Here is a 25733-nt window from a genome sequence, read left to right as displayed (position 1 = left end):
GGCCCGTGCACCGTGTTTGTGTCCATCCATCCATTCGTTGTGCTCATTGCGTGTGCCACTTGAGCTGGCACGGAGACTGCGTTTGTGCAGCCCATGCACCGTTGTGGTTCACTGAGTTCGATTCAAACCATCCATCCATCCATTCGTTGTGCTCATTGCGTGTGCCACTTGAGCTGGCACGGAGACTGCGTTTGTGCAGCCCATGCACCGTTGTGCTTCACTGCGTTCAGTTAAAAAGGGAAGGCCTTGGACTGCGTGTGAGCAGCCAGCCACGTTCCCTGTCACCTGCATTGTTTTGAGCCAGAGACTGCATGCGGGCAGCCTGGCTCCCTGCTAACTGCTTTTCTTTTGCAGAGTTCAGTGATCCTGGGCCATGGTTTAGTGTAAAATTTGTAAGTTAAGGTAAGATGTACTGTAAATATGAGTGCGCCCCCGGCATGTTTGTCCTAGCGCCGGCAATTTTATTTAAGTCGTCTGTGTGAGTGAGTTTGTTTAGGTAGTTACGCAGCCCTCAGGTTATTTATTTTGGGGACACGAATACCATGAATGTCGCACTCAGGGATCCGTAGGTAAAATGTACTAGGGGAAAACTACACATGATGGCACACGAAAATTTGACGACTCGGGACGAGTCTGTAAAAAGGGGAGGGGGTAGTGTTGTGGTTACCAAATTCGCAAACCACCATTCAGGTCCCTTAGGTGAGGTATCTCGGTAAGTGCATGTGTAGTTAGGCCCAAACCCGTTGTCGAGTGGGAATACATGTCATTTATGCGTGCTGCGACTCTTCAGGATAGCCGTTTTTCTTTTGCTATCTTTATTTTGGACCAACCGCCATGATTACCACCACAATCACAACATCAACCACCAACCACAACGCCGCTTCACCACAACCGCCACGACCTTCCCGTCACACCTCGCAACCGTCGCATCGCCACCGTTCTTGCGCCGCCTGTGGGTACCGGTGTTGGACTCGTGCAGGGCACGCGCCGAACGGCGTGTACAAAATCACGGATTTTGTGCTTCAAAAACGGATCAAAAACGACACACGCCCACTTTTTGCCGTCCAATCGGTGAGCGAGGGGCGAATTGGCCCCGCCCCCAGGGCGTTGGAGGGCGATCGATATATGCAAATTTATGGATCAAAAAGCCTTCACGCCCACTTTTTCTCGGGCCAATGGGGAGCGAGGTGAAAGGTCGAAGGGAGGGGGTCAAAGATGAGAGGGCGAAGCTACGGGGCTGATAAAAGGACCGTGTTCGTCAGTCCAGAGACCAAGAGAGTAGGAGAGTAAGAGAGTAGTAAGAGTAAGAGAGTAGGAGAGTAGGAGAGTCGGAGAGTCGAGAGGGAACAGAGAGTCAAGACTTCGCGGGCGGTGGAGTTGGCAAGAAGGAGCTGGTCGTCGTGTGCGTTGGAGTCGGAACGGAGGGGACGGAGCTGTGGAGAGGCGGCGAGGGCAGACGAGGGGGTGCTCGCGTCGTGCAGGGAGCTGCACCCCAGGGAGGCCGACAGCGCGACCTGGCCGAGATGGAGACGCTCGTCGCGGGGCAATAAAAATCCTCTATACCCCGAGCATCAGCAACCCCCTCCTGTTTCCCCCCGCGCTGAGATAGTGCGACCAAGGGGGCCCCTTTCCCACCCCCTACCAGACACTGCCCGCGAGGCCCGCGGAGTTGAGGCGCCATCGCCGCTCCGCGTCTCATCACCAGACGGGTAGGCCGACCCGGTCTCGGCCTCAGGCCCGCCTCATCCTTGAGGGTATTCTTTTCCTTGGTTTTGGGTATGTGTTGTCGGCGCCGTCTGTGAAGTAAAATTGTATAAGTGTTGCCGTGTGCTCGGTAGTCGGTATTAGCTCTGCATTGTGTCTTCGCTTTTGCATTTGCTTTTTGTGTAAATTGAATTGTTTTTCTTTTCTGTGTGCTTTTAGTGGAATTGAATATGTGTGCTTCCCGTGTGCCGCGAATAAATGTGCTTTGTGTTGAACTGTTCTCCCGCTTCGCTTGTCTTTTCCTCTATTGAATCCCCATCTTGCTTCACGTAAAGGGTTGGTAGTGGGCTGAATACGCCCGATAATTAATCGAACCGTCGAGGTCGACGATAACACCGCTCGGTTATTCTGATAGTACGGAACGGGTCGCTTAAGTGGCCCGTGTCCGAAGTCGACCTGCGGCGAGGTGCGATCGCCCCGTCTACCCTCCGCGTGGGTACTTAGGTAGGTCGAATTCGGCGAGCAACCCTATCCCACGCGGGGGCTGATTGGCTCGATCGCGGTGAGACCGAAAGGTCCACCCGTGACTGGTTCCCGGCGTTAGTCCGAGAGGGTCACGACTGGATTGTCCGTCCGGTGGGCGACGTGCCGCGATTCGAGTTACGTGGCCGTCAGCACGCCAGCGGGCGCGAATCCGTAACACTGGTGTCAGGAGTGGGATACAAATTCATTGCCCTCCTCACGGCACTGGTATCGGAGAACAGGAAAACGGGCTCTCCTGTCTCCAGCTAAATTCACGGGAATCGGTCCAGGGGTGAGAGAAGCGACCCCCGATTCCCTCCAAATTACGAGCGAGCTAAATTAACCCTTCACGAGAAGCAAGATGGCGTCTCAAGGCGAGCGGGAGCCGGGGGTATTAGAAATGTATATGTGTAGTAATGTAGAATCCATGGTCCAGGATGGAATCCCCGAGCAGGAAATGTTGATTGTGCAGGAACACGGACTCGCCCAACTGAACCCAGAGCCCGAAATGGGTGCGGCAGCGGTCGCGGTGTATGACACCTCCCCCCCCCTCTCCACCAAAACCCTTCCCCAACCCTTGCCGAAACGGCTCAGCTGAGTGCATCCGACATGGCCCAGCTATGCGCCATGCTGGCGGCAATGAACGAAAAGATGAATGCGAAAATGATCGAAAAAATGGATGCAAATACAAACGAAATGAAAGGCATGAACGAAAAGATGAATGCGGAAATGATCGAAAAAATGGATGCGAATATGAAGGGCGAAATGAAAGGCATGAACGAAAAGATGGATACAAACACAAATGAAGTGAAAACGACGATGGATGCGAATACACAGCAAATGAGGGAAGAAATGAAAGAGCTACGGGGTGAGACGCAGAACATGGGCCGATGCCTGCAGGCGGGCATGAAGGCCGTGACCAGGGAGCTGGGAATGGCGACTCCACGTGTGAGAGCAAACGAGCTGGAAGGGGGTGCAACGGCTGACAGGCCCGCGGTGGAGGCGGGTAAAAAAATAATTCAGGGGGCGTGTTGGGCGAGGGTCGTGACAGAGGAATCGACGGTGACCAAAAGGGAAAAATTAAATGGGGAGACCAAAACGTGTGAGACGAGACACGAGGTAACGACAAAGGAAATAATAATAGTTGAGACACGGGAGATAGAGGGTGAATTGGACAAGGTAAGTGACGCACACACACACACGGAGGTAGTGGAGGACAATGGGGGTGAGCTGGCGGACTGGGGAGAGACCCAGTGCGAGCACCTGGATGGCCTCCTCCAGGAACGAGGGGAGGGAGTATGCCCCCTTGAGGCGAGTCACGACCAGGTGAGTTCGGTCGTGCTTTGCGAGGTTGAGGGGAGGAGTTCTGCGAACGGGTGCTTGGAGAGCTTGGGGGGTATAGAGGCCCCGGAGACCCTTGTGGGGACATGAATCCCCAGTGTGGTTGTCCCTGTGTGTGTGGTGCAAGGTGTGAGTGCGTCCCCGTGTGTGGAAGCGACCCCGTGTGTGAGTGGTGTGGTGGCGATGGTGCCGGAGTGCGTGCTTCCCAGCACGCCGTGTGTGGATGAGGCACCGTGTGTGAATGAGGCACCGCGGGTGAGTGCCCTCGCGTGTGTGAGTGAGGCACGGTGTGTGGATGAGGCACCGCGGTTAAGTTCCCCCGCGTGTATGAGTGAGGCACGGTGTGTGGATGAGGCACAGCGGTTGAGTGCCCCCGCGTGTGTGAGTAGTATGGTTTGTGTGAGTAGTGAGGCACGCGTGAGTGAACGGCCATATGCAAGGGAGACCGTGTGTGTGAGAGAGCGGTATGTGAGGGAGATGTCGGTTGGCATGCGGGAGCACGCAGCCGCGTCTCCCGGTGTGAATGTGATGGTGTGGACTGTGTGCGTCGTAACACGCAGGTATGCGTGTGTGGAATGGAGACGGAGACGGCGACAGAGAAGAGAAAGCCGAGTAGCGGCTGTAGTTGTTTCGGGGACCGTGCCGGGTTCACCCAGCAGTGAGCACGCGGTTCGTGCTGTGCAACGCACGAGACCACCACGTGCTCGCTTGCGAGAGTGAAGTCCCGGTCCGGAAACGCACGCGGTGGATTTGCCGATCCCGCGGACGGACAAAGTTTAGGCAGGTAAATGGATTTGGACCGGACGGGTTCTCCACGCGATCGTGTGTGTTAAGCTCCAACGGGCAAAGCACATGTGTTCGCGTGGGGAACCCCTCGAGACGTGGGGCTTGTGTTTTTTTTTTTTTGCGCACGGTGACGTCATGGCTGCACGTGGGGTTGGAATCCGGCAGGAGGGGTATCTCTGCCGGATGGTACCGTCCAAGGAGGGACGAGGAACACGTGCAGCTGCATGACGTCACGGGCAGGTGCAAAGTGCGTGAGTTGCCGCGCAGGTGCTGCGCATGTAAAGAAAAAAAAAAAAGCAAGCCTCACTTTCGGGTGCACAGGATTCCTGGGCAAGGGGTGGAAGACCCCCTTGACCCTGGGCACAGGATGGAAACTAGTTAGGGGGAAGGGTTAGCTTAGTTAGACCGACTTCATGGGGCAGGGGTAAGTCCTCATGGAGTCCGTGGAATGGATTAGGTAGAGGGATTATAGTGAGATTTAGGTTGGGAAATTGATTAATGGGATTATTTGGAGACAGTGACAGACTTGTGGATGTGTAGCGGGGACGTAGTTTAGCTACGTAGTGTTAAATGGAACGTGCTGTAGTATAAGGGACGACGTGGGAGCACGAGTTAGTTAGGGGATGTAGATAGAAGGATGGCAGAGTTCAGTGGTGTGTGTGTTGAAGAGTTGTTGGTGAGTGAATTGGAAGCATGTGCTTGGTGAGTGAGTGAGGCCAGCGGGTCTGTGTGAATGGAGCGAATGGGGAATGCATGGTGCGATGAGTGAGTGGGGGGAGGAGTGACTCCCGCCCAAGGGACCCCGGGGTCAGAGTAAAGTGAGTTAGCTGGGTTAGTCAAATTGAAAAATGGAGGTCGTTTTGTTGTTGGTGGGAAAGTAGGCTCGAGACCCATTTGGAGGGGTGCAGGAGCCCTGTTGACGGGCTTGGGAGCGTGGCTGCGAAAGGTGAGTATCGCTGAGTGGGTACCCCGGGCACCAGGCTAGTCGGCCGTGGTAGGCCAAGGGCCCATGTGGGGCCGGGATAGCGTAGTGGGCACGGGTGCGCCTGCTTGGTGCGGGGGCCCGGGGCGCCATTAGCCGCGTGGGCAGTGTTGTGGGCACGGGTGACCCTCGGAAAGGGGCCCGGGAGGCCGGCCTGCCACGTGTGCGTTTCAGGGGAGGTGCCATGGGGGCACTCCCGGTGTTAGGGAGCTGGTAGGCTCGGAGGCAGTGTAGTGCCCGGGGGTGCCATAGCGGGAGATTCGGCAGAGGGTCGTGCCTGCCTAAGGGAGCCACGTGTCCCAGCCAGGAGACCGTGTGAGGGCACGGAGAGAAAATTGGGGGGCGAGGCCCGAAATTGTGAGGACACCAACACAGGCGACGGGAATCTGGGTTGTTAGAACCAATAGTTTAAGCGAGAGGCGCTTGTTGAAAGCCCCGGGGTAGTTTAACAGTTAAATGGATAGGGTAGATTAGGAAGTGTACCCCTCCGCACCATCCATCCCCTCGCTCTCGTTGTGGGCCGCTGGACCCACTTTGGTTATAGATCGCCGAACTCTGGGGAGGCCATTCTGAGGCTTCGTTGGGCCTCGACACAGGACGCTAGCTCTCCCTTATTCCCCTCCGGGAAGGGAACGTAGGGGTTGGGAGTAGGCTTGGTGACGAGATAGGTTAGCCGAACAAAGACGATAAAGGGGGTTAGGGGACGATTTAAAGTGGGGAAGTAAAAATAAAAACAACAAAAAAATAAGTTGGGGCTAAATTGGGGTTTGACAAATTAAGGGAGTGGGTATGTACAGTGACAGGCAAAGGCGATAGGTTGGGAGGGAGACAGGTAGGTAGGTCCGAGCCCGCCTTCCAAGTGGCCAGCACCACCGCACTCCCTCCACCAACCTCCACTGAACGGCAAAGGCTGGCCAACTTCATCGGCTGGCCGTGTTTGTCTTCAAGGCGGAGGCCGGCCAACTTCATCGGCAGCTGTTGTTTTGCTGCAAGGCCTGTGCCATCGGCTGGCCGTGTTTTGCTTCAAGGCCTGTGCCGGCCACTTCGTCTGCAGCTGCTGTACTTCAAGGCCTGTGCCGGCCAGTTCATCTGCCGGCTGTGTTTGCCTGCAACGGTCTTCTTCTGCGGGCTGTGTTTGCCTGCAGCGGCCTTCTTCTGCGGGCTGTGTTTGCCTGCTGCCTTTGCCATGCCATGCCCACTGCCCACGTTCACCAGCCCCGTTCAATTTTTGCTTTGCCCCCCCTGTTCATTTCCATGTGCGCCAGGATCCGCAAGGCAACAGTTTGCAAGCTGCGAGAACTGCCCTGTTGGCAGGGGTGAGGATCCATCCATCCATTCGTTGTGCTCATTGCGTGTGCCACTTGAGCTGGCACGGAGACTGCGTTTGTGCAGCCCATGCACCGTTGTGGTTCACTGAGTTCGATTCAAACCATCCATCCATCCATTCGTTGTGCTCATTGCGTGTGCCACTTGAGCTGGCACGGAGACTGCGTTTGTGCAGCCCATGCACCGTTGTGGTTCACTGCGTTCAGTTAAAAAGGGAAGGCCTTGGACTGCGTGTGAGCAGCCAGCCACGTTCCCTGTCACCTGCATTGTTTTGAGCCAGAGACTGCATGCGGGCAACCTGGCTCCCTGCTAACTGCTTTTCTTTTGCAGAGTTCAGTGATCCTCGGCCATGGTTTAGTGTAAAATTTGTAAGTTAAGGTAAGATGTACTGTAAATATGAGTGCGCCCCCGGCATGTTTGTCCTAGCGCCGGCAATTTTATTTAAGTCGTCTGTGTGAGTGAGTTTGTTTAGGTAGTTACGCAGCCCTCAGGTTATTTATTTTGGGGACACGAATACCATGAATGTCGCACTCAGGGATCCGTAGGTAAAATGTACTAGGGGAAAACTACACATGATGGCACACGAAAATTTGACGACTCGGGACGAGTCTGTAAAAAGGGGAGGGGGTAGTGTTGTGGTTACCAAATTCGCAAACCACCATTCAGGTCCCTTAGGTGAGGTATCTCGGTAAGTGCATGTGTAGTTAGGCCCAAACCCGTTGTCGAGTGGGAATACATGTCATTTATGCGTGCTGCGACTCTTCAGGATAGCCGTTTTTCTTTTGCTATCTTTATTTTGGACCAACCGCCATGATTACCACCACAATCACAACATCAACCACCAACCACAACGCCGCTTCACCACAACCGCCACGACCTTCCCGTCACACCTCGCAACCGTCGCATCGCCACCGTTCTTGCGCCGCCTGTGGGTACCGGTGTTGGACTCGTGCAGGGCGCGCGCCGAACGGCGTGTACAAAATCACGGATTTTGTGCTTCAAAAACGGATCAAAAATGACACACGCCCACTTTTTGCTGTCCAATCGGTGAGCGAGGGGCGAATTGGCCCCGCCCCCAGGGCGTTGGAGGGCGATCGATATATGCAAATTTATGGATCAAAAAGCCTTCACGCCCACTTTTTCTCGGGCCAATGGGGAGCGAGGTGAAAGGTCGAAGGGAGGGGGTCAAAGATGAGAGGGCGAAGCTACGGGGCTGATAAAAGGACCGTGTTCGTCAGTCCAGAGACCAAGAGAGTAGGAGAGTAAGAGAGTAGTAAGAGTAGGAGAGTAGGAGAGTCGGAGAGTCGAGAGGGAACAGAGAGTCAAGACTTCGCGGGCGGTGGAGTTGGCAAGAAGGAGCTGGTCGTCGTGTGCGTTGGAGTCGGAACGGAGGGGACGGAGCTGTGGAGAGGCGGCGAGGGCAGACGAGGGGGTGCTCGCGTCGTGCAGGGAGCTGCACCCCAGGGAGGCCGACAGCGCGACCTGGCCGAGGTGGAGACGCTCGTCGCGGGGCAATAAAAATCCTCTATACCCCGAGCATCAGCAACCCCCTCCTGTTTCCCCCCGCGCTGAGATAGTGCGACCAAGGGGGCCCCTTTCCCACCCCCTACCAGACACTGCCCGCGAGGCCCGCGGAGTTGAGGCGCCATCGCCGCTCCGCGTCTCATCACCAGACGGGTAGGCCGACCCGGTCTCGGCCTCAGGCCCGCCTCATCCTTGAGGGTATTCTTTTGCTTGGTTTTGGGTATGTGTTGTCGGCGCCGTCTGTGAAGTAAAATTGTATAAGTGTTGCCGTGTGCTCGGTAGTCGGTATTAGCTCTGCATTGTGTCTTCGCTTTTGCATTTGCTTTTTGTGTAAATTGAATTGTGTTTTTCTTTTCTGTGTGCTTTTGGTGGAATTGAATATGTGTGCTTCCCGTGTGCCGCGAATAAATGTGCTTTGTGTTGAACTGTTCTCCCGCTTCGCTTGTCTTTTCCTCTATTGAATCCCCATCTTGCTTCACGTAAAGGGTTGGTAGTGGGCTGAATACGCCCGATAATTAATCGAACCGTCGAGGTCGACGATAACACCGCTCGGTTATTCTGATAGTACGGAACGGGTCGCTTAAGTGGCCCGTGTCCGAAGTCGACCTGCGGCGAGGTGCGATCGCCCGGTCTACCCTCCGCGTGGGTACTTAGGTAGGTCGACCCGGCGAGCAACCCTATCCCACGCGGGGGCTGATTGGCTCGATCGCGGTGAGACCGAAAGGTCCACCCGTGACTGGTTCCCGGCGTTAGTCCGAGAGGGTCACGACTGGATTGTCCGTCCGGTGGGCGACGTGCCGCGATTCGAGTTACGTGGCCGTCAGCACGCCGGCGGGCGCGAATCCGTAACAATATATAGCACGATATTTCAAAAAGGTGTCTGAGTTATGACAAAACTAGGTGGATGAGTTGGTTAGGTGACAAGAACAAGCGGATTCAATTCCGGTCCAGATATGGCCTATCAATGGGATACAAAATGTAAACTGTTCAGCCTGGCAGAGGTATGCGTTCTACCTTGTGCCGTTCTAGTTTGACCCCTGTGACTGCAACTCCCCAACCCTTGGGGCATGAACCAGTGGTGAAACAAAAAAAAAACTACGTATTTCATGCGTCACCAAATGGTGATTGCAAATCAAAAAAGTTTCATTTAAAAAATGTTCCCATAATTGCATTTTCTTGGTATTTGACCTTTTAACCACACCTCAAGGGTTAGTTTTTATTTGGTTGATGTACTCCATACATGGGCATCGTGGTGGGTTGAACCCCCCCCTCCCCCCTAATTTGTTTGTTATTAAGCGTGGGGATAACAAGACAGAACATCTCATAATGGAGAGCCTTACTTGGGTTATGGATTACTAGATCTGAATGAATCTGTAAAGGAGATCTGCACACAGATGCGTGGGACACGCACACACGCGCAGAAGCCTTCACACTTTGTGTAAGCCATTCCTCGTTCATAAAACTATTTATTCACATTTAATTTGATGAAACTGATCACTTGATGATGTACAAGGTAGAAGATAACTGTTTGAGCTACTACTTGTCTTTTCCTGTTGGTCAGGTAGTTGTTGGATAGGTTTGTATTTAATGCAAATGTCAATAATGAGATATTTGGGAGCTTGAGAAAAGAAAGCCATTTCCTGAGAAAGCCATGTCATATGCAGTTCATGGGAAGTGACGTGGGACTTTGAACGAAGGTAAAGTTTTTACAATATGTCATAACATGTCGCTTGGACGGATGGATAATATCATGAGTGGGTTTTCAAATTAACAACTTCATTAAGTGGTCACAAGTGATGACGTCACTTTCTTTACCAGCAGGTGGACTCACCTCCTTTGCCTTTTCATAATGTAACCATGACCCTTTATCACTACCATTTGACAATGTCGCACCGCTCACTTCCCTCTGCTTTGATTAAAAAAAAACCCAAAGCAAAATTCAGCCACAGTCATGTGGCAGTGATGGAGATTTGGAACCTGAAGTTATATGTGGCTGCAGATACTTTCTTCTTTGTGTAAAACAATCATTTTTCATGATTACTACAATAAAACTTGTCTGTTTATACAGTATATTACTCGAGAGGTGACAAACTGAAGATTAAATGAATATGTACGCTAACCAAATAAGACTCCTAGTCGGGTATTACATTACGGTGGAGACAATTGTTTTGGATAAAGAAGCAAACATACCTTTGCATTCCAATTTGAGGTCTGAAAAGTAGACCATTTCTTGTGAGAAGACAAACAAACCAAGTCTTCCCCCAGAATATGTGGAGTCAAAAATTGGACCGGAGTCTGCCATGATGCCCTTCCCCTCATACATGACTACACTGTGGCAGACAGACATCCCACAAGGTTCAGATCCTGCACAAGGAAGTAAAATATCCAACTGCATTTGATGATAAGGAACAGGAATAATGAGGCAAATATGATTATAGTATTACTGTGCTTTTGGAGTAACCAATTAATATCTTTAAAAAGTATCTCATATTAAACAAATAAGTCTTCAAAAAGTATCCCACATATATTAAACCAATTAAATTTTGTAGGATTATAAGAAATCAATAAACATTTGGTATGAGAATGTAGGTGGAATAGCAGAGGTACTGTTGTGGCTAAAAATATTGGCACCCTTTTTTTCAAATAATACACCATTTCTTCCAGAAAATTGTTGAAATTTAAAAATCTTTTGGTGTCCACATATGTATTTCTTTGGTTTGCAGTGGAACAAATCAAAAAAAGCTGAAAAAAATGACTAAATAGTAGCTTATTCCACACATAAATCCTAAAATGGCCCGGACAATATGATTGGCACCTTTTAGAAGTTGTTAGAAATAATTAGATTTGAAGCAGGTGATTCTCTTTTACTTTGGAATTGAACTCACCTACGGTGAGATGCAGGTGTCCACAATGTAAAAATCACTCATTCAACCAGTTTGAATGGAAAAAAGGAGTCATTCTGCTGTTTTATGTCACTGTGTGTGCAGCAATGAGTATGGAGAAAAGAAAGAAAATCAGAGAATTGTCTGAGGAGGTCAGATACAAGATTGTAGCCAAGCATGGACAATCTCAAGGCTACACGTCCATCTCTCGAGACCTTGATATTCCTGTGTTCACCGTACATAATGTTATCAAGAAATTTAAGGCCCATGGCACTGCAACTAATCTCCCTGGACATGGCTGCAAGAGAGAACTTGATTGAAGATTGCAGCGAAGGATTATTTGAATGGTGGAGAAAGCACCTCGATCAACTACCAAACACATTCAAGCTGACCTTCAGACACAATTTAAACTCGCACCATCCAACACCAACTCAATGAAAGGGGGTTCTATGGTAGGAGACCCAAAAAGACCCCACCACTGCTGAGAGGGAGACAAAAGAACGCCAAACTGGAGTTTGCCAATACACACCTGAACAAGTCAAAATCCTTCTGGGAGAATGTCCTGTGGACAGATGAGACCAAATTCGAGTTTTTTGGTAAAGTACATCATCTCTATGTTTACAGAAAACAAAATGAAGCCTTCAAAGAAAAGAACACCTTCTCTACAGTCAAACATGGAGGAGGTTCAGTGATGTTTTGGGGTTGTTGTGCTGCCTTTGGCACTGGGTGCCTTGAATGTGTGCATGGCATCATGAAATTAGGAGATTACCAAGGCATTTTGGAGCACAATGTTCAACCCAGTGTCAGAAAGCTGGGTCTCCATCAAAGGTCATGGGTCTTGCAGCAGGACAATGACTCCAAACACACTTTAAAAAGCACCCAGGAATGGTTCAAGAGAAAACGCTGGACTGTTCTGAAGTGGACAGCAATGAGTCCAGATCTAAATTCCATTGAACACCTGTGGAGAGATCTGAAAACAGCAGTTGGGAGAAGGCACCCTTCAAATCTGGGAGAACTTGAGCAGTTTGCACAAGAAGAGTGGGCCAAACTGCCAGTGGAGAGGTGTAGGAAGCTCATTCATAGCTGTTGGAAGTGCTTGACCAGTTATTTTGGCTGTGCTACCAAATATTAAGTCCATTTTGTCAATGCCATTTCTTTTTATTTTCTGATTTAAAAGGAAATTCTGAATCAAAAAACAAAGGTTCTTTCATCTCAACAGTGAAATAAAGAATTGTGTAGACAAAATACTTTTGCCAATTTCAATGTATTTTTGGAGAAAATTGTGAGTCATTTGAAAAAAAGTGTAAGGGTGCTAATATTTTTGGCCACAACAGTACAATATCCGAGTCATTCGCATCTACATAAAGGAATTAGACATATCGTTCCTCCGTTGTGCAATCTGTCCTTGGCATACCTAAACTCTTATCCACCTGCAAGGCCTTAATCTGCAGCTTGATGAATACTACTCTCCCCTCTGGGATGGCTCTCCTGCCTCACTTCTTGCTCAGCTTGATGCCATGGAAACCAAGGCTTTTAAGATTATTGTAATCTCCTGCGATGAATCTGAGTCTATGGGCCTATCACTTCACCATCACAAGCAGGTCGGTAGTCTCTCTGTTCTAGCACCTCCTTGTTGGTCTTGTCATGCTCTTTCCCCACCCCTCTCCTCTGTTTTTGCAGAGCACATGTGGTCTGCCAGAGTAGGTCCTGGTGAACCTACTCATCTCTCATTCGTTCCTTTTTTTGTCCCCTCCTGTGGAATCAACTTCATCAGTCTCATCAATCTCATTATTCCCTCCAGGACTTCAAGACACCTGTTCACCACAATCTCAGATCATCCACAACCATGATATTTTCTACCCCCATTAGTCCTCCCCCAAGCCCAGCTCTTTCCAAGTTCCCAGTTTTTCCTTCCTGACAGTTTGTTGCTGTATCCATCTTGTTCACCCCTTGTATCCTCCGTGAGCCCTCATTCTTCCCCATATCCCATATTTCTCCAACTCCCACACTACTTTGTCCCTCAACTCTTCTGTTAGTGTCTCCCTCCCCCCTCTCTCGCGCTCTTGTTCCTTTTGTACTGTTGTGTCCTGATTCTTCCACGAGCCTTGACTTTGTATACAAATAAAAAAATAGCACCACAAAGCGGGCGTAACTCCCTCAGCCCCTTGACACAAACCAATTTCAAGATGGTGGCCATATTGAAAATCGCAGCATGCCCATTTTCGAAAGGAACCTTCCTCTACTCAACCCCAACAGACCCAGGAAAAATTGATTTAATCGGACAAGGCGTTCTCCTCGAAATCGACGGAAACCAATTTCAAGATGGCTGTCATGGAGGCCACAGTGAAAATCGCAGCATGCCCATTTTGGAAAGGAACCTTCCTCTACTCAACCCCATTATACCTCGCCAGAATAAAATCAATGTGTGAAGCCGTTCTCAAGTTATTGTTCGGAAACCAAATTCAAGATGGCTGCCCTAGCCGCCATATTGGACATCGCATCATACTGATTATCGAAAGGAACCTTCCTCTACCCACCCCCAACACACACTGCAAAAATGGATTTAATCGGATAAGGCGTTCTCCTCGAAATCGACGGAAACCAATTTCAAGATGGCTGCCATGGAGGCCACATTGAAAATCGCAGCATGCCCATTTTCGAAAGGAACCTTCCTCTACTCAACCCCAACATACCCCGCAAAAATGGATTTAATCGAACAAGGTGTTCTCCTCGAAATTGACGGAAACCAAAAGTTGACAGATGCCCGCCCGACAACGCCTATGACGACAATACCCCTTAGCCAATTCAGGCTGAGGGGTAATAAAATGACTGCTGTCTATTTCACACACACACACACACACACACACACACACACACACACACACACACACACACACACACACACACACACACACACACACACACACACACACACACAATGGTCTTAATAGTGTGAAAACAGCCATCAACAGAATCCAACTGCAAAACAGCAGAATTTTAAACCTTCATCCACCTCTTGTATGCTCCATACCTTCTCCTCACTGACCCTATCCCCACTTACTCTTCCTCTCAAATCTTTTCCATTTCGCTTCCTTTTCTCAATTTTATTTTCTTTAACTTACCCCTTTCCTTTATCTCCATTGTGTATGTATTATCCAGATGGCTCATAAGCTCGTTTGCTTCGAGTGTTAAGTACAAACATTTGTTGAGATTGGTCAATGAAATAAGGGTGGAGAGAGTCTGTGGATCTGACCGGATTAGACCAATTGAAGGCCGATGTGTCAGTTGCCAGCGATATGCAGTGAAGTCCTTCCAACCAATTTTCATGGGATCTTTCCACAACAGTTTCACCTGTTCGACAATGTCATGCATTATCCAAACATAAATAGTAGTGCATAGTAATACAATGATAAAAACATCCAATAATGCCAATCAGATGTGACATGGTTCAAGTTTTCATTTGAAGGACAATCTTGGTAGCCCTTTACTGATGCTTCAAGCTGCCTGATCTTAAGTTTATGTCTGCCTAATTACGCATTTAATAATAGAGTATCTTAAAATGTATCCAGAGCATCAATGAGTACAATGTCAAACTATAAAAACTTCACCTGGCCTGGTGTATCAGCCGTGTGCCAGAGGGCATTTCGGAGGTATTCCCCAGGACCGGTTGTCGAGTTCACAACCTTGATCTGCAGGCCAGAGAGACCTTTTGCAATCATTGGAGTGTGTTCCCAATATGATTGTGAAAGCTGCTTCCACATCACCACATAGAAGCGGCTGCTTGACTGGTAGCCAAATATGAATCCAGCGTAGTCATCATCACGCTCAGTATTGATGTAAAATGTTCCGCTGAAGTCAACCGCACTAAACTCATCAAAACCTGCACAGAAACAAAATACAAGAGATGCTCAAACCAAGTTGAGGAAAGTACAGAATTATATTTTTGGTGTCAGATGGGATAGTACACAATTATCATAACAAATGTAAGATGTGACAAGAATATGTGTTACACTGACCGATTGCAAGCCCAGGATCACAGTTGACCATCTGCACCATTTCTTTGCCCTGGTGCCTGACCACCCAGTGGGGGTCGTTCTGAGAGGTGCCACGAGGGTCGAGAGGCACCATTTGGAAGCGGGAGAAGTCAGTATGGGTAACAGCAAAGTTTTCTGGACAGATGTCATGGACATCGGGAACATTGTCTGCATCAAAATCATCCTTACAGACATCACCTCTGCCATCACCTGAAAAGAGATCAATATTTGAATATACAGTGGGGTGCAAAAGTATGAGTCCACTGAAATCAATGCCAAGCTTTCTCAAATTATGATTTCAAACATGAATGTCATATTGCAGATACACTACATGGCCAAAAGTATGCGGACACCCCTAATTAGTGGATTTGGCTATTTCAGCTACACCCATTGCTGACAGGTGTATCAAATCAAGCACACAGCCATGCAATCTCCATAGACAAACATTGGTAGTAGAATGGGCCGTACTGAAGAGCTCAGTGACTTTCAATGTGGCACCGTCATAGGATGCCACCTTTCCAACAAGTCAGTTCGTCAAATTTCTGCCCTGCTCGAGCTGCCCTGGTCAACTGTAAGTGCTGTTTTTGTGGTGGAAATGTCGAGGAGCAACAACAGCTCAGCCGTGAAGTGGCAGGCCACACAAGCTCACAGAACGGGACACACAAGCTCACTGAGTGCTGAAGCGCTTAGCACTGAAAAATCATCTGTCGTTGGTTGCAACACTCACTACCGAGTTCCAAACTGTCTCTGGAAGCAACATCAGCACAAACACTGTTCATCGATAGCTTCAAGAAATGGCTTTTCATGGCCGAGGAGCCACATACAAGCCAAAGATCACCATGTGCAATGCCAAGCGTCGGCTGGAGTGGTGTAAAGCTCACCACCATTGGACTCTGCGGCAGTGGAAACACATTCTCTGGAGTGATGAATCACACTTCAACGTCTGGCAGTCTGATGGACGAATCTGGGTTTGGCGGATGCCTGGAGAACGCGACCTGCCCGAATGCATAGTGCCAACTGTAAAGTTTGGTGGAAGAGGAATAATGGTCTGGGGTTGTTTTTCATGGTTTGGGCTCAGCCCCATTGGCTCCAGTGAAGGGAAATCTTAACACTACAGCATACATTGACATTCTAGACGATTCTGTGCTTCCAACTTTGTGGCAACAATTTGGGGAAGGCCCTTTCCTGTTTCAGCATGGCAATACCCCCATGCACAAAACGAGGTCCATACAAAAATGGTTTGTTGAGATTGGTGTGGAAGAACTGGACTGGCCTGCACAGAGCCCTGACCTTAACCCATCGAACACCCTTGGGATGAATTGGAACACCGACTGCGAGCCAGATATAGTCGCCCAACATCAGTGCCTGACCTCACCAATGCTCTTTTGGCTGAATGGAATCAAATCCCTGCAGCGATGTTGCAACATCTCGTGGAAAGCCTTCCCAGAAGAATGGAGGCTGTTATAGCAGCAAAGTGGGCGGGGTGGGGGGAGGGGGGAACAACTCCATATTAATGCCCATGATTTTGGAATGAGATGTTGGACGAGCAAGTGTCCACATACTTTTGGCCGTGTGGTGTATGTCTCCATATTCTTCAATCTATGCTGACGGGAATATTAAGAGGTGGAGGAGAAAAAAAAAGGGGGGGGGGAGAATGATGGGGGAAAGACAGTGGAGGAGGGAGAGTGAGGAGACAGGAGGAAAGTGAAGAGGTGAGAGGACAGTGAGGAGGGAGTGGGAAAGAGAGAGGAGGGAGGGGTGCAAGGAAGTGAGGGAGACGTCCAGAGACAATCACCACACAGACACGTCCAGAGACGAACACCGCCCGGAGATAAACACCGCCCAGACATGCCCAGAGACAAACACCGCCCGGAGATAAACACCGCTGAAGTGGGTTGGAAACTCCGTATGGATGGAGGAAGAGAATGGTAAAGAAAGCGGATCGGTTGAGGGAGCATGGTCGGAAGAAAAGAGTTAGGCCACAGCTGAGATGAGAAGATTGTGTGAGGAGGGATATCGATAAGGTGGCGGTGGTTGGAGAGTGGAAAGAGTTGGCTGAGAACAGGGGGAAGTGGAGGAGTATTGTGTTCAAGGCAGGGAGAAACTTGGTACCATTTGGCTTCACCCCGTGTAAAGGGAAGACACGAAAAAGATGTGGGGTATATATATATATATATATATATATATATATATATATATATATATATATATATATATATATATATATATATATATATATATATATATATATATATATATATATATATATATATATATTTCCACAATTTATAATAATTTTTTTTTTTTTAGTGTCTAAGATTCTTGGAAGAGCTGGCATATATTGCATGTAGGAGAAGGACATTATGATACACCAGTGTGCTTTAATATGAATTACATGGGCATGAGTAATGACAATGGATAAACACTATATGGGATTTGAACCTTGGCTTCCAGCACCGTGAGCTGTGTGTTGAGGTTGGAACTGGAGACAGGTCAATGTATTATATTACAAAAGATTTATTAAAAACTGAAGTAAAATTTAACATGTTTGATGTGACATTTAATTTAAACTTGCTATGTCAATCAGTGTTGATCATATTCAATATCCTTTGTAATAAATACCACGTCATTTCCTGGCAATATAAATGACACATCTCAGGAAAACAAAAAAAAATTGGTCAAATAAATAAACCACGATTTGTGGAGGTACATTCAGTCCATCACCAAGTTCCACTTCCAAACTCTCAAACGCACCATCACTGTCAACCTGGTCAGGGTTATACACCAGCCGGCAGTTATCATTGGTGTCAGGAACACCATCGTTGTCATCGTCATAGTCGCATGCGTCACCAAAACCATCGTGATCACGGTCAACTTGCTCAGAATTGGGAATGTGTAGACAGTTGTCCAGATTGTTCTGGTGCCCATCTCCATCAGTGTCTTCATTGCTGTCACACTCGTCACCAACCAGATCAGAATCCGAATCCACCTGGAGATGTATCATCGGTGAAAAGGCCTTTCATCATTATTCTTTTAATCGCACAATCACTCCCTTGTGTAAATAAATTATTATTAGCCCGTCCCCCGTGCAACGGAAGATGGGGTTTTTGCTTCACTTCTGTGTGTCTTTCCAGGCCGCAACTTTTTTTTACTATTTGAGTGGCATCAAATGATCAACAAAGCTTTATTATGAAAATATGGAAAAGACAAATTAATAATTTTGTTGGAATAATTTTCATTATCATTATTAACCCATCCGCCATGCAGCGAAATACGAGGTTTTGTAATCAACTGTGTGTCTGTCCGGGCCATAACTTTTTTTTTTTTTTACTATTTGAGCTTTTGTCATCAAATTTTCAACAAACCTTTATTATGAGAATATGGAGAAGACAAGTTAACTTTGTTAAAATAATTTTCATTATTTTTATTATTTTTTGACCCTTTTTCAATCCTCATTTTGCATTTTCTCTTATTATTTAAACTTTTTTTTTCCAGCAACCACTTGTCCGATTGACATTTTTCAAGGTAGAAGCGACCCACCCCCCTTGCACCCTCTCCCCCATGGAGAATATTTTAATGATAATTGTGATGTCATCGGTCACATGGTATGGCAGTCATCTTGGAGTAAACACAAAACATGAAAAAATATATCTCTGAAACCGCTGATCGAAAAAATTCGAAACCTTGCACATCTCATTCTACTCCTAATGGGCAATAGAGGATTGTAAGGATGACATCAGTGAAGTGGTAGACCAGCCATAAATGTTTAAATCGAAATCCTTGTTTACCATTGAAATTCAGTGTTTGTCCACACCGTAACATTTTTACCAATCGAGCTTTTGTCATCAAATCTTCAACAAACCTTTATTATGAGACTAGCAGGGGTACCCGGCGTTGCCGGGCAACGTCGGGTCCCTCTTTACACCCCACCACTTCCCCTGCCTCCTCCCACCCCACCGCCTAAGGGATAAATTCATTGATATGGCTGAAAGAAGTGTTGGTATAGATGTCTATCCTCGTCACCATGTAATGAATCTGGGGTGTGTTCAGTTGCTAAGTTTCTTGTTGAGCGCTCGCCAAGTGGCTTTAGCCCTCAAGCAAGCACTCCACTTGAAACCATTGATAAGGAACGGCTGGCTTGGCAAGCGTTAGCTAGCTGCTTGGGAACTGAACACACCCCTAGACATCTCAACAGCATACAATACATACAAAACATACAAAAAAAAAACATACACTGACAAAAGGACATTTTTTTTTTCATTAAAGATTTCATATATTAATCATGACTATTTTCGTTGTAATGAAAACGTACCTTGTTCAGTTATAAAATGTACATAAACTCAGAGGTGATGTTGAGTGTACGAAAGTGGACGTGTACATTTCATACAACTTTAAAGTGTGCGTGTACATAACTTCTTTCAAGTGTACATGTACATAATAAATATCTCTCATGTACATAAAAATTTCCCTAGCCTCCCGACTAATTAATTACAGATGTAGGTGTTTCACGACCAAGCCGGTTTTAATGTTTATTTACTTCACATAATATCACATGTCCATCGGTTTGTTTATAAGCATTGAAAAGTCAGATTAAAACCAAAAGTTTTTTTAGAATGAAATATCACTGTTTTCTTTCCTCTGCATTTGAGAATAAACGTACCTTCATTGGGCGGCGAATATTAGACGGCTGCCATGATCGAGGCAGACAAAACATGCATTATCTTGTTTGAGTTGGAATCAAAATGTACCTTTGTTTCCTCATAAGTAATGGCTGGCTTGGCAAGTGCTAGCTTGAAAATATGGAGAAGGTAAAGTGTGTGTGTGTGTGTGTGTGTGTGTGTGTGTGTGTGTGTGTGTGTGTGTGTGTGTGTGTGTGTGTGTGTGTGTGTGTGTGTGTGTGTGTGTGTGTGTGTGTGTGTGTGTGTGTGTGTTCGGTACCTGATTGGGATTTTTCCCTGCCCTCAAGAAGGGCATGAGGACAGCTCTTATTTCCATGATTCGTGAGGACAAAGCAGATAAGGATAGTCTTTGCGTTTTGAGATGCTTTCCAGTTGTTTGTTATCTTTCTCTTTCCTTGTTAGGTCGTTTCAAATTTGTTGGGTTGTTAAAAGACAATACCCACCCAATAAATGAGTGTCCATAGACTCCAATAAAGATGTATAATTTTAATGCTACACTTAAAAGTGAAATAATAAATTCGATTCATTTTTTTCCACAATATTTGACCAGAAAAATTGATGAAATATACAGGTGTCTACAAATTACCATTCCAAATTCAAATCATCGTAAAATATTAATTAAATGGGATACAATGATGCTGTTTGCTGCATATGAAATAACATTTCTCAAAGTGCACGTTCAGTGTGTGTGTGTGTGTGTGTGTGTGTGTGTGTGTGTGTGTGTGTGTGTGTGTGTGTGTGTGTGTGTGTGTGTGTGTGTGTGTGTGTGTGTGTGTGTGTGTTAGGTACCTGAGTGGGGTTGTGTACATACGGGCAATTGTCACATGCATCTCCAAGCCCATCACTATCGCTGTCCTTCTGCTTCTTATTGAAGACACGTGGACAGTTGTCTTCATCGTTCAAAATTCCTAATTGAAAAGGACAAAAAGATAATTGGGTTCAAGCGAATAGATTAAAAAATATATATGAATTATACAATAGAGACATACTCATGGAAGAGCAATATGACACATTATCAAAGATCAATTGCAAGGTAAGTTCAATTCCAACAAAAGGATGTCTGGAATTCTACGAAGAGACTGTTTATAAACTGTGCTCACCATCTCCATCCATGTCTGTTGAACAAGCATCTCCTTGTCCGTCACCATCTGTGTCTGCCTGGTCAGTATTTTTAATGCCCAGGCAGTTATCGCAACTGTCACCCACACCATCTCTGTCCATGTCTATCTGCTTTGGGTTGTTGAGCATTGGGCAGTTATCCTGCATTAAACACATGTACAAACCAGATATTGTATCAAGGCTCATCGTTTGTATGTTGGGATTTATTAAATAGTTATCAAGAATTTTGAATAGCAAAAAAATGTCCTGTTTTACTCACACAGGTCTGAGTTTCCCAAATACTTGTAAAAGTATCACAACTCCATAAAAACAGTTATATTTCTGCAAAAACGAGAATTACTGGCAAGAAATTTTGTGTGCAAACACATGCATTATTTCTCCTCTGAAGCTTTGTCAACAATACGATCATTGTGGTAAGTAACCTTTTCTTGTTCGAAGGTCAAGGCTCATAGAAGAGCAGAATAACAGAGAATGCCAGGTTTATGAACTGACAGAGGGAAGAGAACAGGCAGGAAGGAAAACACATATATAACATGAATGAGAGAAGATGAGCTAGAGAATGATAAAAGACAACAGGATTAGTGAGGACAAAGGACAGAATAAGGATACAATTCTATAAGTGAGATAAAAGGGGATAAAGGAATCAAGGTGAGTTTGGGTTTGGGGGTGGCGGGGAGAGGAAAACACGGAAAGGGTTACTGAATGTACATGTGCAATCTGGTAAGGCTTGGGGGAAAAGAAGGGTAGGGGAGGAGGGTCAACAGTCTGAAGAAGGGGAGAAGGAAGATCATGATTTTAGGCCTCCGACGGAAATCCCTGAACCTTGACTGCCCAATTAGGCTCCTCCCTCTTTTCCCTGGGTCAATGCTCCACCCCTTGATGGTGTCCATAGCTCCACCCCTGAAAGTGTCCATCGCTCCGTCCCTGGGGGCGTCCGTAGTTCCACTCCTCTTCCTCTCTTGCCAAGTCTCCCGGCACCCCCGGTAGAGGTTTACATCGAGGTTATATGCACAATTTCCTTAACCATAATTCCCAACTTATCATTTCCCTACACCACTCCGGATATGGTGCACATTCAAACAAGACGATCCTCAAGCTGACGTGTCCCTGCTTACTACATTGAGATTGGTGAACTACTCAGGCACGGACCATGCTACTCCGTACATTCCTATCTGCTCGATGGTAATATCTTACCCCCTCCCTCCACAAACATACATTTGTATATATATATATATATATATATATATATATATATATATATATATATATATATATATATATATATATATATATATATATATATACACACATTTGTATATATATATATATATATATATATATATATATATATATATATATATATATATATATATATATATATATATATATATATATATATATATATATATATATATATATATATATATATATATATATACACACACACATATATATATATATATATATATATATATATATATATATATATATATATATAAATATATATACATACATAAATATATATACACACACACACACACACACACACACACACACACACACACACACACACACACACACACACACACACACACACACACACACACACACACACACACACACATACACACTGCCCATAGAAAGTCTCCATCCCTTTTTAAAATTTTCACCTTTTGTTGCCTTTTCGCCTTGAAGTAAATTGCATTAAATCAGACTTTTTCCACCTTTATTTACACATGGTAACCCACAACTTCCAAATGAAAAACAAATTCTATAAGTTTCAGAAAATTCATTAAAAATACAAAACGAGAATATCTTGGTTGGATAAGTGTCCACCCCCACCTCCCCCTATAATAGCAATTGTAAATTAGCTCAGGTATAACTGATCACCTTCAATATCACACATCAAGTTAATTGGCCTCCGCCTGTGTTAAATTGTAGTGATTGATTATTTCAGAATAAACTCAGCTGTTCCTGTAGGTTCCCCAGCTGGGTTGTGCATCTCACAACAAAGACTCAACCATGAGCACTGAGGAGTTTTCAAAAGACCTCTGGGATAAAGTTGTGAAAAGGCAAAGATCAGGGGATGGGTAACTTGAAGATTGCTGTCCATCAACGCTCCCCACACAACTTGACTAAGCTTGAACAGTTTTGTACAGAACAATTGGGCAATTATTGCCCAGTCAAGGTGTGCAAAGTTAGTGGAGACCTATCTGAACAGACTCACAGCTGTAATTGCTGTCAAAGATGCTTCCACTAAGTATTAACTCAGGGGGTGAACACTTATCCAACCAATATGTTCTGGTTTTGTATTTTTAATTAATTTTCTGAAATTTGTAGAATTTGTTTTTCACTTGGAAATTGTGGGTTATGATGTGTAAACAAAGGAGGCAAAAATCTGATTTAATGCAATTTAATTCCAGGCTATAAGGCAACAAATGGTGAAAATTTTGAAAGGGGGTGTAGACTTTCTATAGGCACTGTATATACTAGTGCGGGCCCGTACGTGCGTGGCCGTATGTGCGTGGCCGTATGTGTGGGCCCGTACGTGCGTAAAACAACAACCACACAGGCCGTTTCCATACCCACCTTGAGAGTGATCCGATGTGGAGGCACAGACTCAGGTCCCCAGTGTCAATTGTGACGTCATATCAAACGAAGAAGTGACGTCAATTGTGCAAAAAAAATAAAGAATTGTGACGTCAATCGTGATGTCATAGCACCGTGTCCTGTCATTGGTTGGCAAATAAATGGCCGTAACTTGGGTACCGCTTGTCCAATTAATATCAAACCTTGAAAAGGCACATCCACAGGTCCCCGCAATATTCCTGGCAAGTTTTAATTAGATCGGACCAGTGGTTGTCGAGAAACAGCGGTCACAGACACACAGAGATTGCTGAATTATCGATAGATACACACACAGATGCACTCTACTCTGTAAGCTGGCAATTGACATTATTTGTGAACTACTAAACAAACACCATCACTGTGTTTTGTCCAACTCTAACCCAGTCCCACTCACATGCTGATCCTCATGCCCATCATTGTCATCGTCACGATCACAAGCATCGCCATTTCCATCCTTGTCTTGATCTTCCTGCCCAGAGTTTGGTAGGTACGGGCAGTTGTCCTGTAAACATCGGTAAAGGATAATGATAATCGAGGTTAAGGAGCAAGTATTTATCGACTGCATGACCCGACTATTAATTTGTTATTAAGAAATTCCTTTGAATAAGATTCATGGAAAACAGCATTTTGCTTCTGAAAACAAATATTTATGAAAACGTCGATTGATTTTTATTAATAAAAAAAGTAATGAGTATTCTGCTGAAACATAATAGAGGGTAGAGAGGAGAGAATTTTCTCAGTGTAAAGTGAAAGGGAAGGCAGGGAATGTTTGGGTACAGCTCATGAGATTAAAGAGCAGGTTTTGGGTCGCTGATGACTTCGTGTGATTTGAAGGTTGTAATCACATTAATAATCGTTGGGCAATTATTTTCTTACATTTGAAACTCAAAATATGCTAAAATTAACTTTTCAGTCAAAACTTTTGTCAGTGATCGAAAAACAGACCGGAATTTACCGAAGATGCTGTGACGTCACGTTCTCCGAAAACTTCGTGAACATTCGGAAACCGTGTTAACAATGGCGAGATGCGAATCAGAGAGTGATTTCAGCGGCGATGAAATCGAGTGTTTTCATTCCGATATTTCCGAGGACGAGTCGGAGGATGATGGGAATTTATACTATGGAGTTTCTGGCCCTGAGCCATATAAATTTGAGCCACTTGCAAGTGCCAGAAAATGGCCTATTTTGTGTACAAATGGCAGGACTGACTGCCCAGCAGTTCACACTGACAGACTCCACCAGACAGATTGGTTTGGAGATTTTCATTTTCTTGTTCGATGCAGAAAATAATGTAGTTTGATTCGTCTGTGACTTGATATAATAATTTTTAACTCTAGTCATTCAAGAGTCAGAAATAGAATGAATCAATAATGGACCCAAATATATTATACACCGTAGCCTTGGCATTGAAGTCTTTCTGACAGCTGAGCTTGACCCCAGCGAAAGTGAACAGTTAAAACACACCCCAACTTTCAAGAGACTGTTGTGGCATATAAATACCAAAACATGTTTAGCTTCATTGGGAAATATTCCACCAAATTTAGAAAAAAAAAAGTGGAAAATTGATCACTTTTTACAATTGAAACGAAATAGCCCAATGTGCTGATGCTGTTAAAAAAGTAATTTAATCAACAATAAGTTGATTTGTTGAAAAATATTTCATGCTTGTGTTTTAGAGAAAGTTTATTTATGTTTTTCCATGTACTCTTAAAGAATACATTTCAAGGTTTTTCTCACTTAAACTCAACAATTGATTCTGTGACAGAGCAGTATCTGGAGAACTTGTCAACCAACAACTCATATTCACAGAGTGGTGATCAGATGTGTTTATGCCTTCGTAATCCTCGGCTGTGAAATGGTCACCACAAATGACAAGTCTATCCAAAGGGTCCTCTTTACCCGTTTTCTTTGGGGGAAAAATTCGTCCGTTTTGTTTGTACAAATGTTATCCACTGCCGGCGAATGTTTGATTCCTTTGGGAATCGGTGGGAGCGATTACCCATTTTCCAGCCATTTTCGCAAAACATGATGACACACGTACGAGGCATGATGTACAAATATCCAAATAACTTTGTTCTACAATAATTCAAAATAAAAAAGGATAATATAGACAGTTGCAAGCTCAAAAAAGCGAAAGAACGGCCCGCTGAACTGGACACTTCTTCAATGAGCGAGTGAGCGTCCGCTTTGTTTTGGAGAACGCGAC

General features: G+C 45.8%; 1 protein-coding gene across 3 annotated transcripts in view; it reads right to left on the bottom strand.

Annotated features, from left to right (window-relative positions):
- The window catches only part of LOC147020280 (thrombospondin-1-like), a 116292-nt gene that overhangs the window by 5840 nt on the left and 84719 nt on the right, over nucleotides 1–25733 (bottom strand). For all 3 annotated transcript variants that reach the window (XM_085895531.1, XM_085895533.1, XM_085895532.1), the window contains 8 exons: nucleotides 23922–24029; nucleotides 20881–21040; nucleotides 20570–20688; nucleotides 17856–18090; nucleotides 15084–15311; nucleotides 14676–14947; nucleotides 14321–14418; nucleotides 10376–10515 (listed from right to left, as the gene is read on the bottom strand). In XM_085895531.1, coding sequence (XP_085751657.1) covers nucleotides 10376–10515; nucleotides 14321–14418; nucleotides 14676–14947; nucleotides 15084–15311; nucleotides 17856–18090; nucleotides 20570–20688; nucleotides 20881–21040; nucleotides 23922–24029 — 1360 coding nt within the window. The remainder of the gene's footprint in view (nucleotides 1–10375; nucleotides 10516–14320; nucleotides 14419–14675; nucleotides 14948–15083; nucleotides 15312–17855; nucleotides 18091–20569; nucleotides 20689–20880; nucleotides 21041–23921; nucleotides 24030–25733) is intronic.

The sequence above is a fragment of the Eptatretus burgeri genome, chromosome 9 (assembly GCF_056783735.1).
Source record: "Eptatretus burgeri isolate ZD-2024b chromosome 9, Ebu_testis_v1, whole genome shotgun sequence".
NCBI lineage: Eukaryota > Metazoa > Chordata > Myxini > Myxiniformes > Myxinidae > Eptatretus > Eptatretus burgeri.
This window is presented reverse-complemented; position numbering and strand designations above follow the sequence as displayed.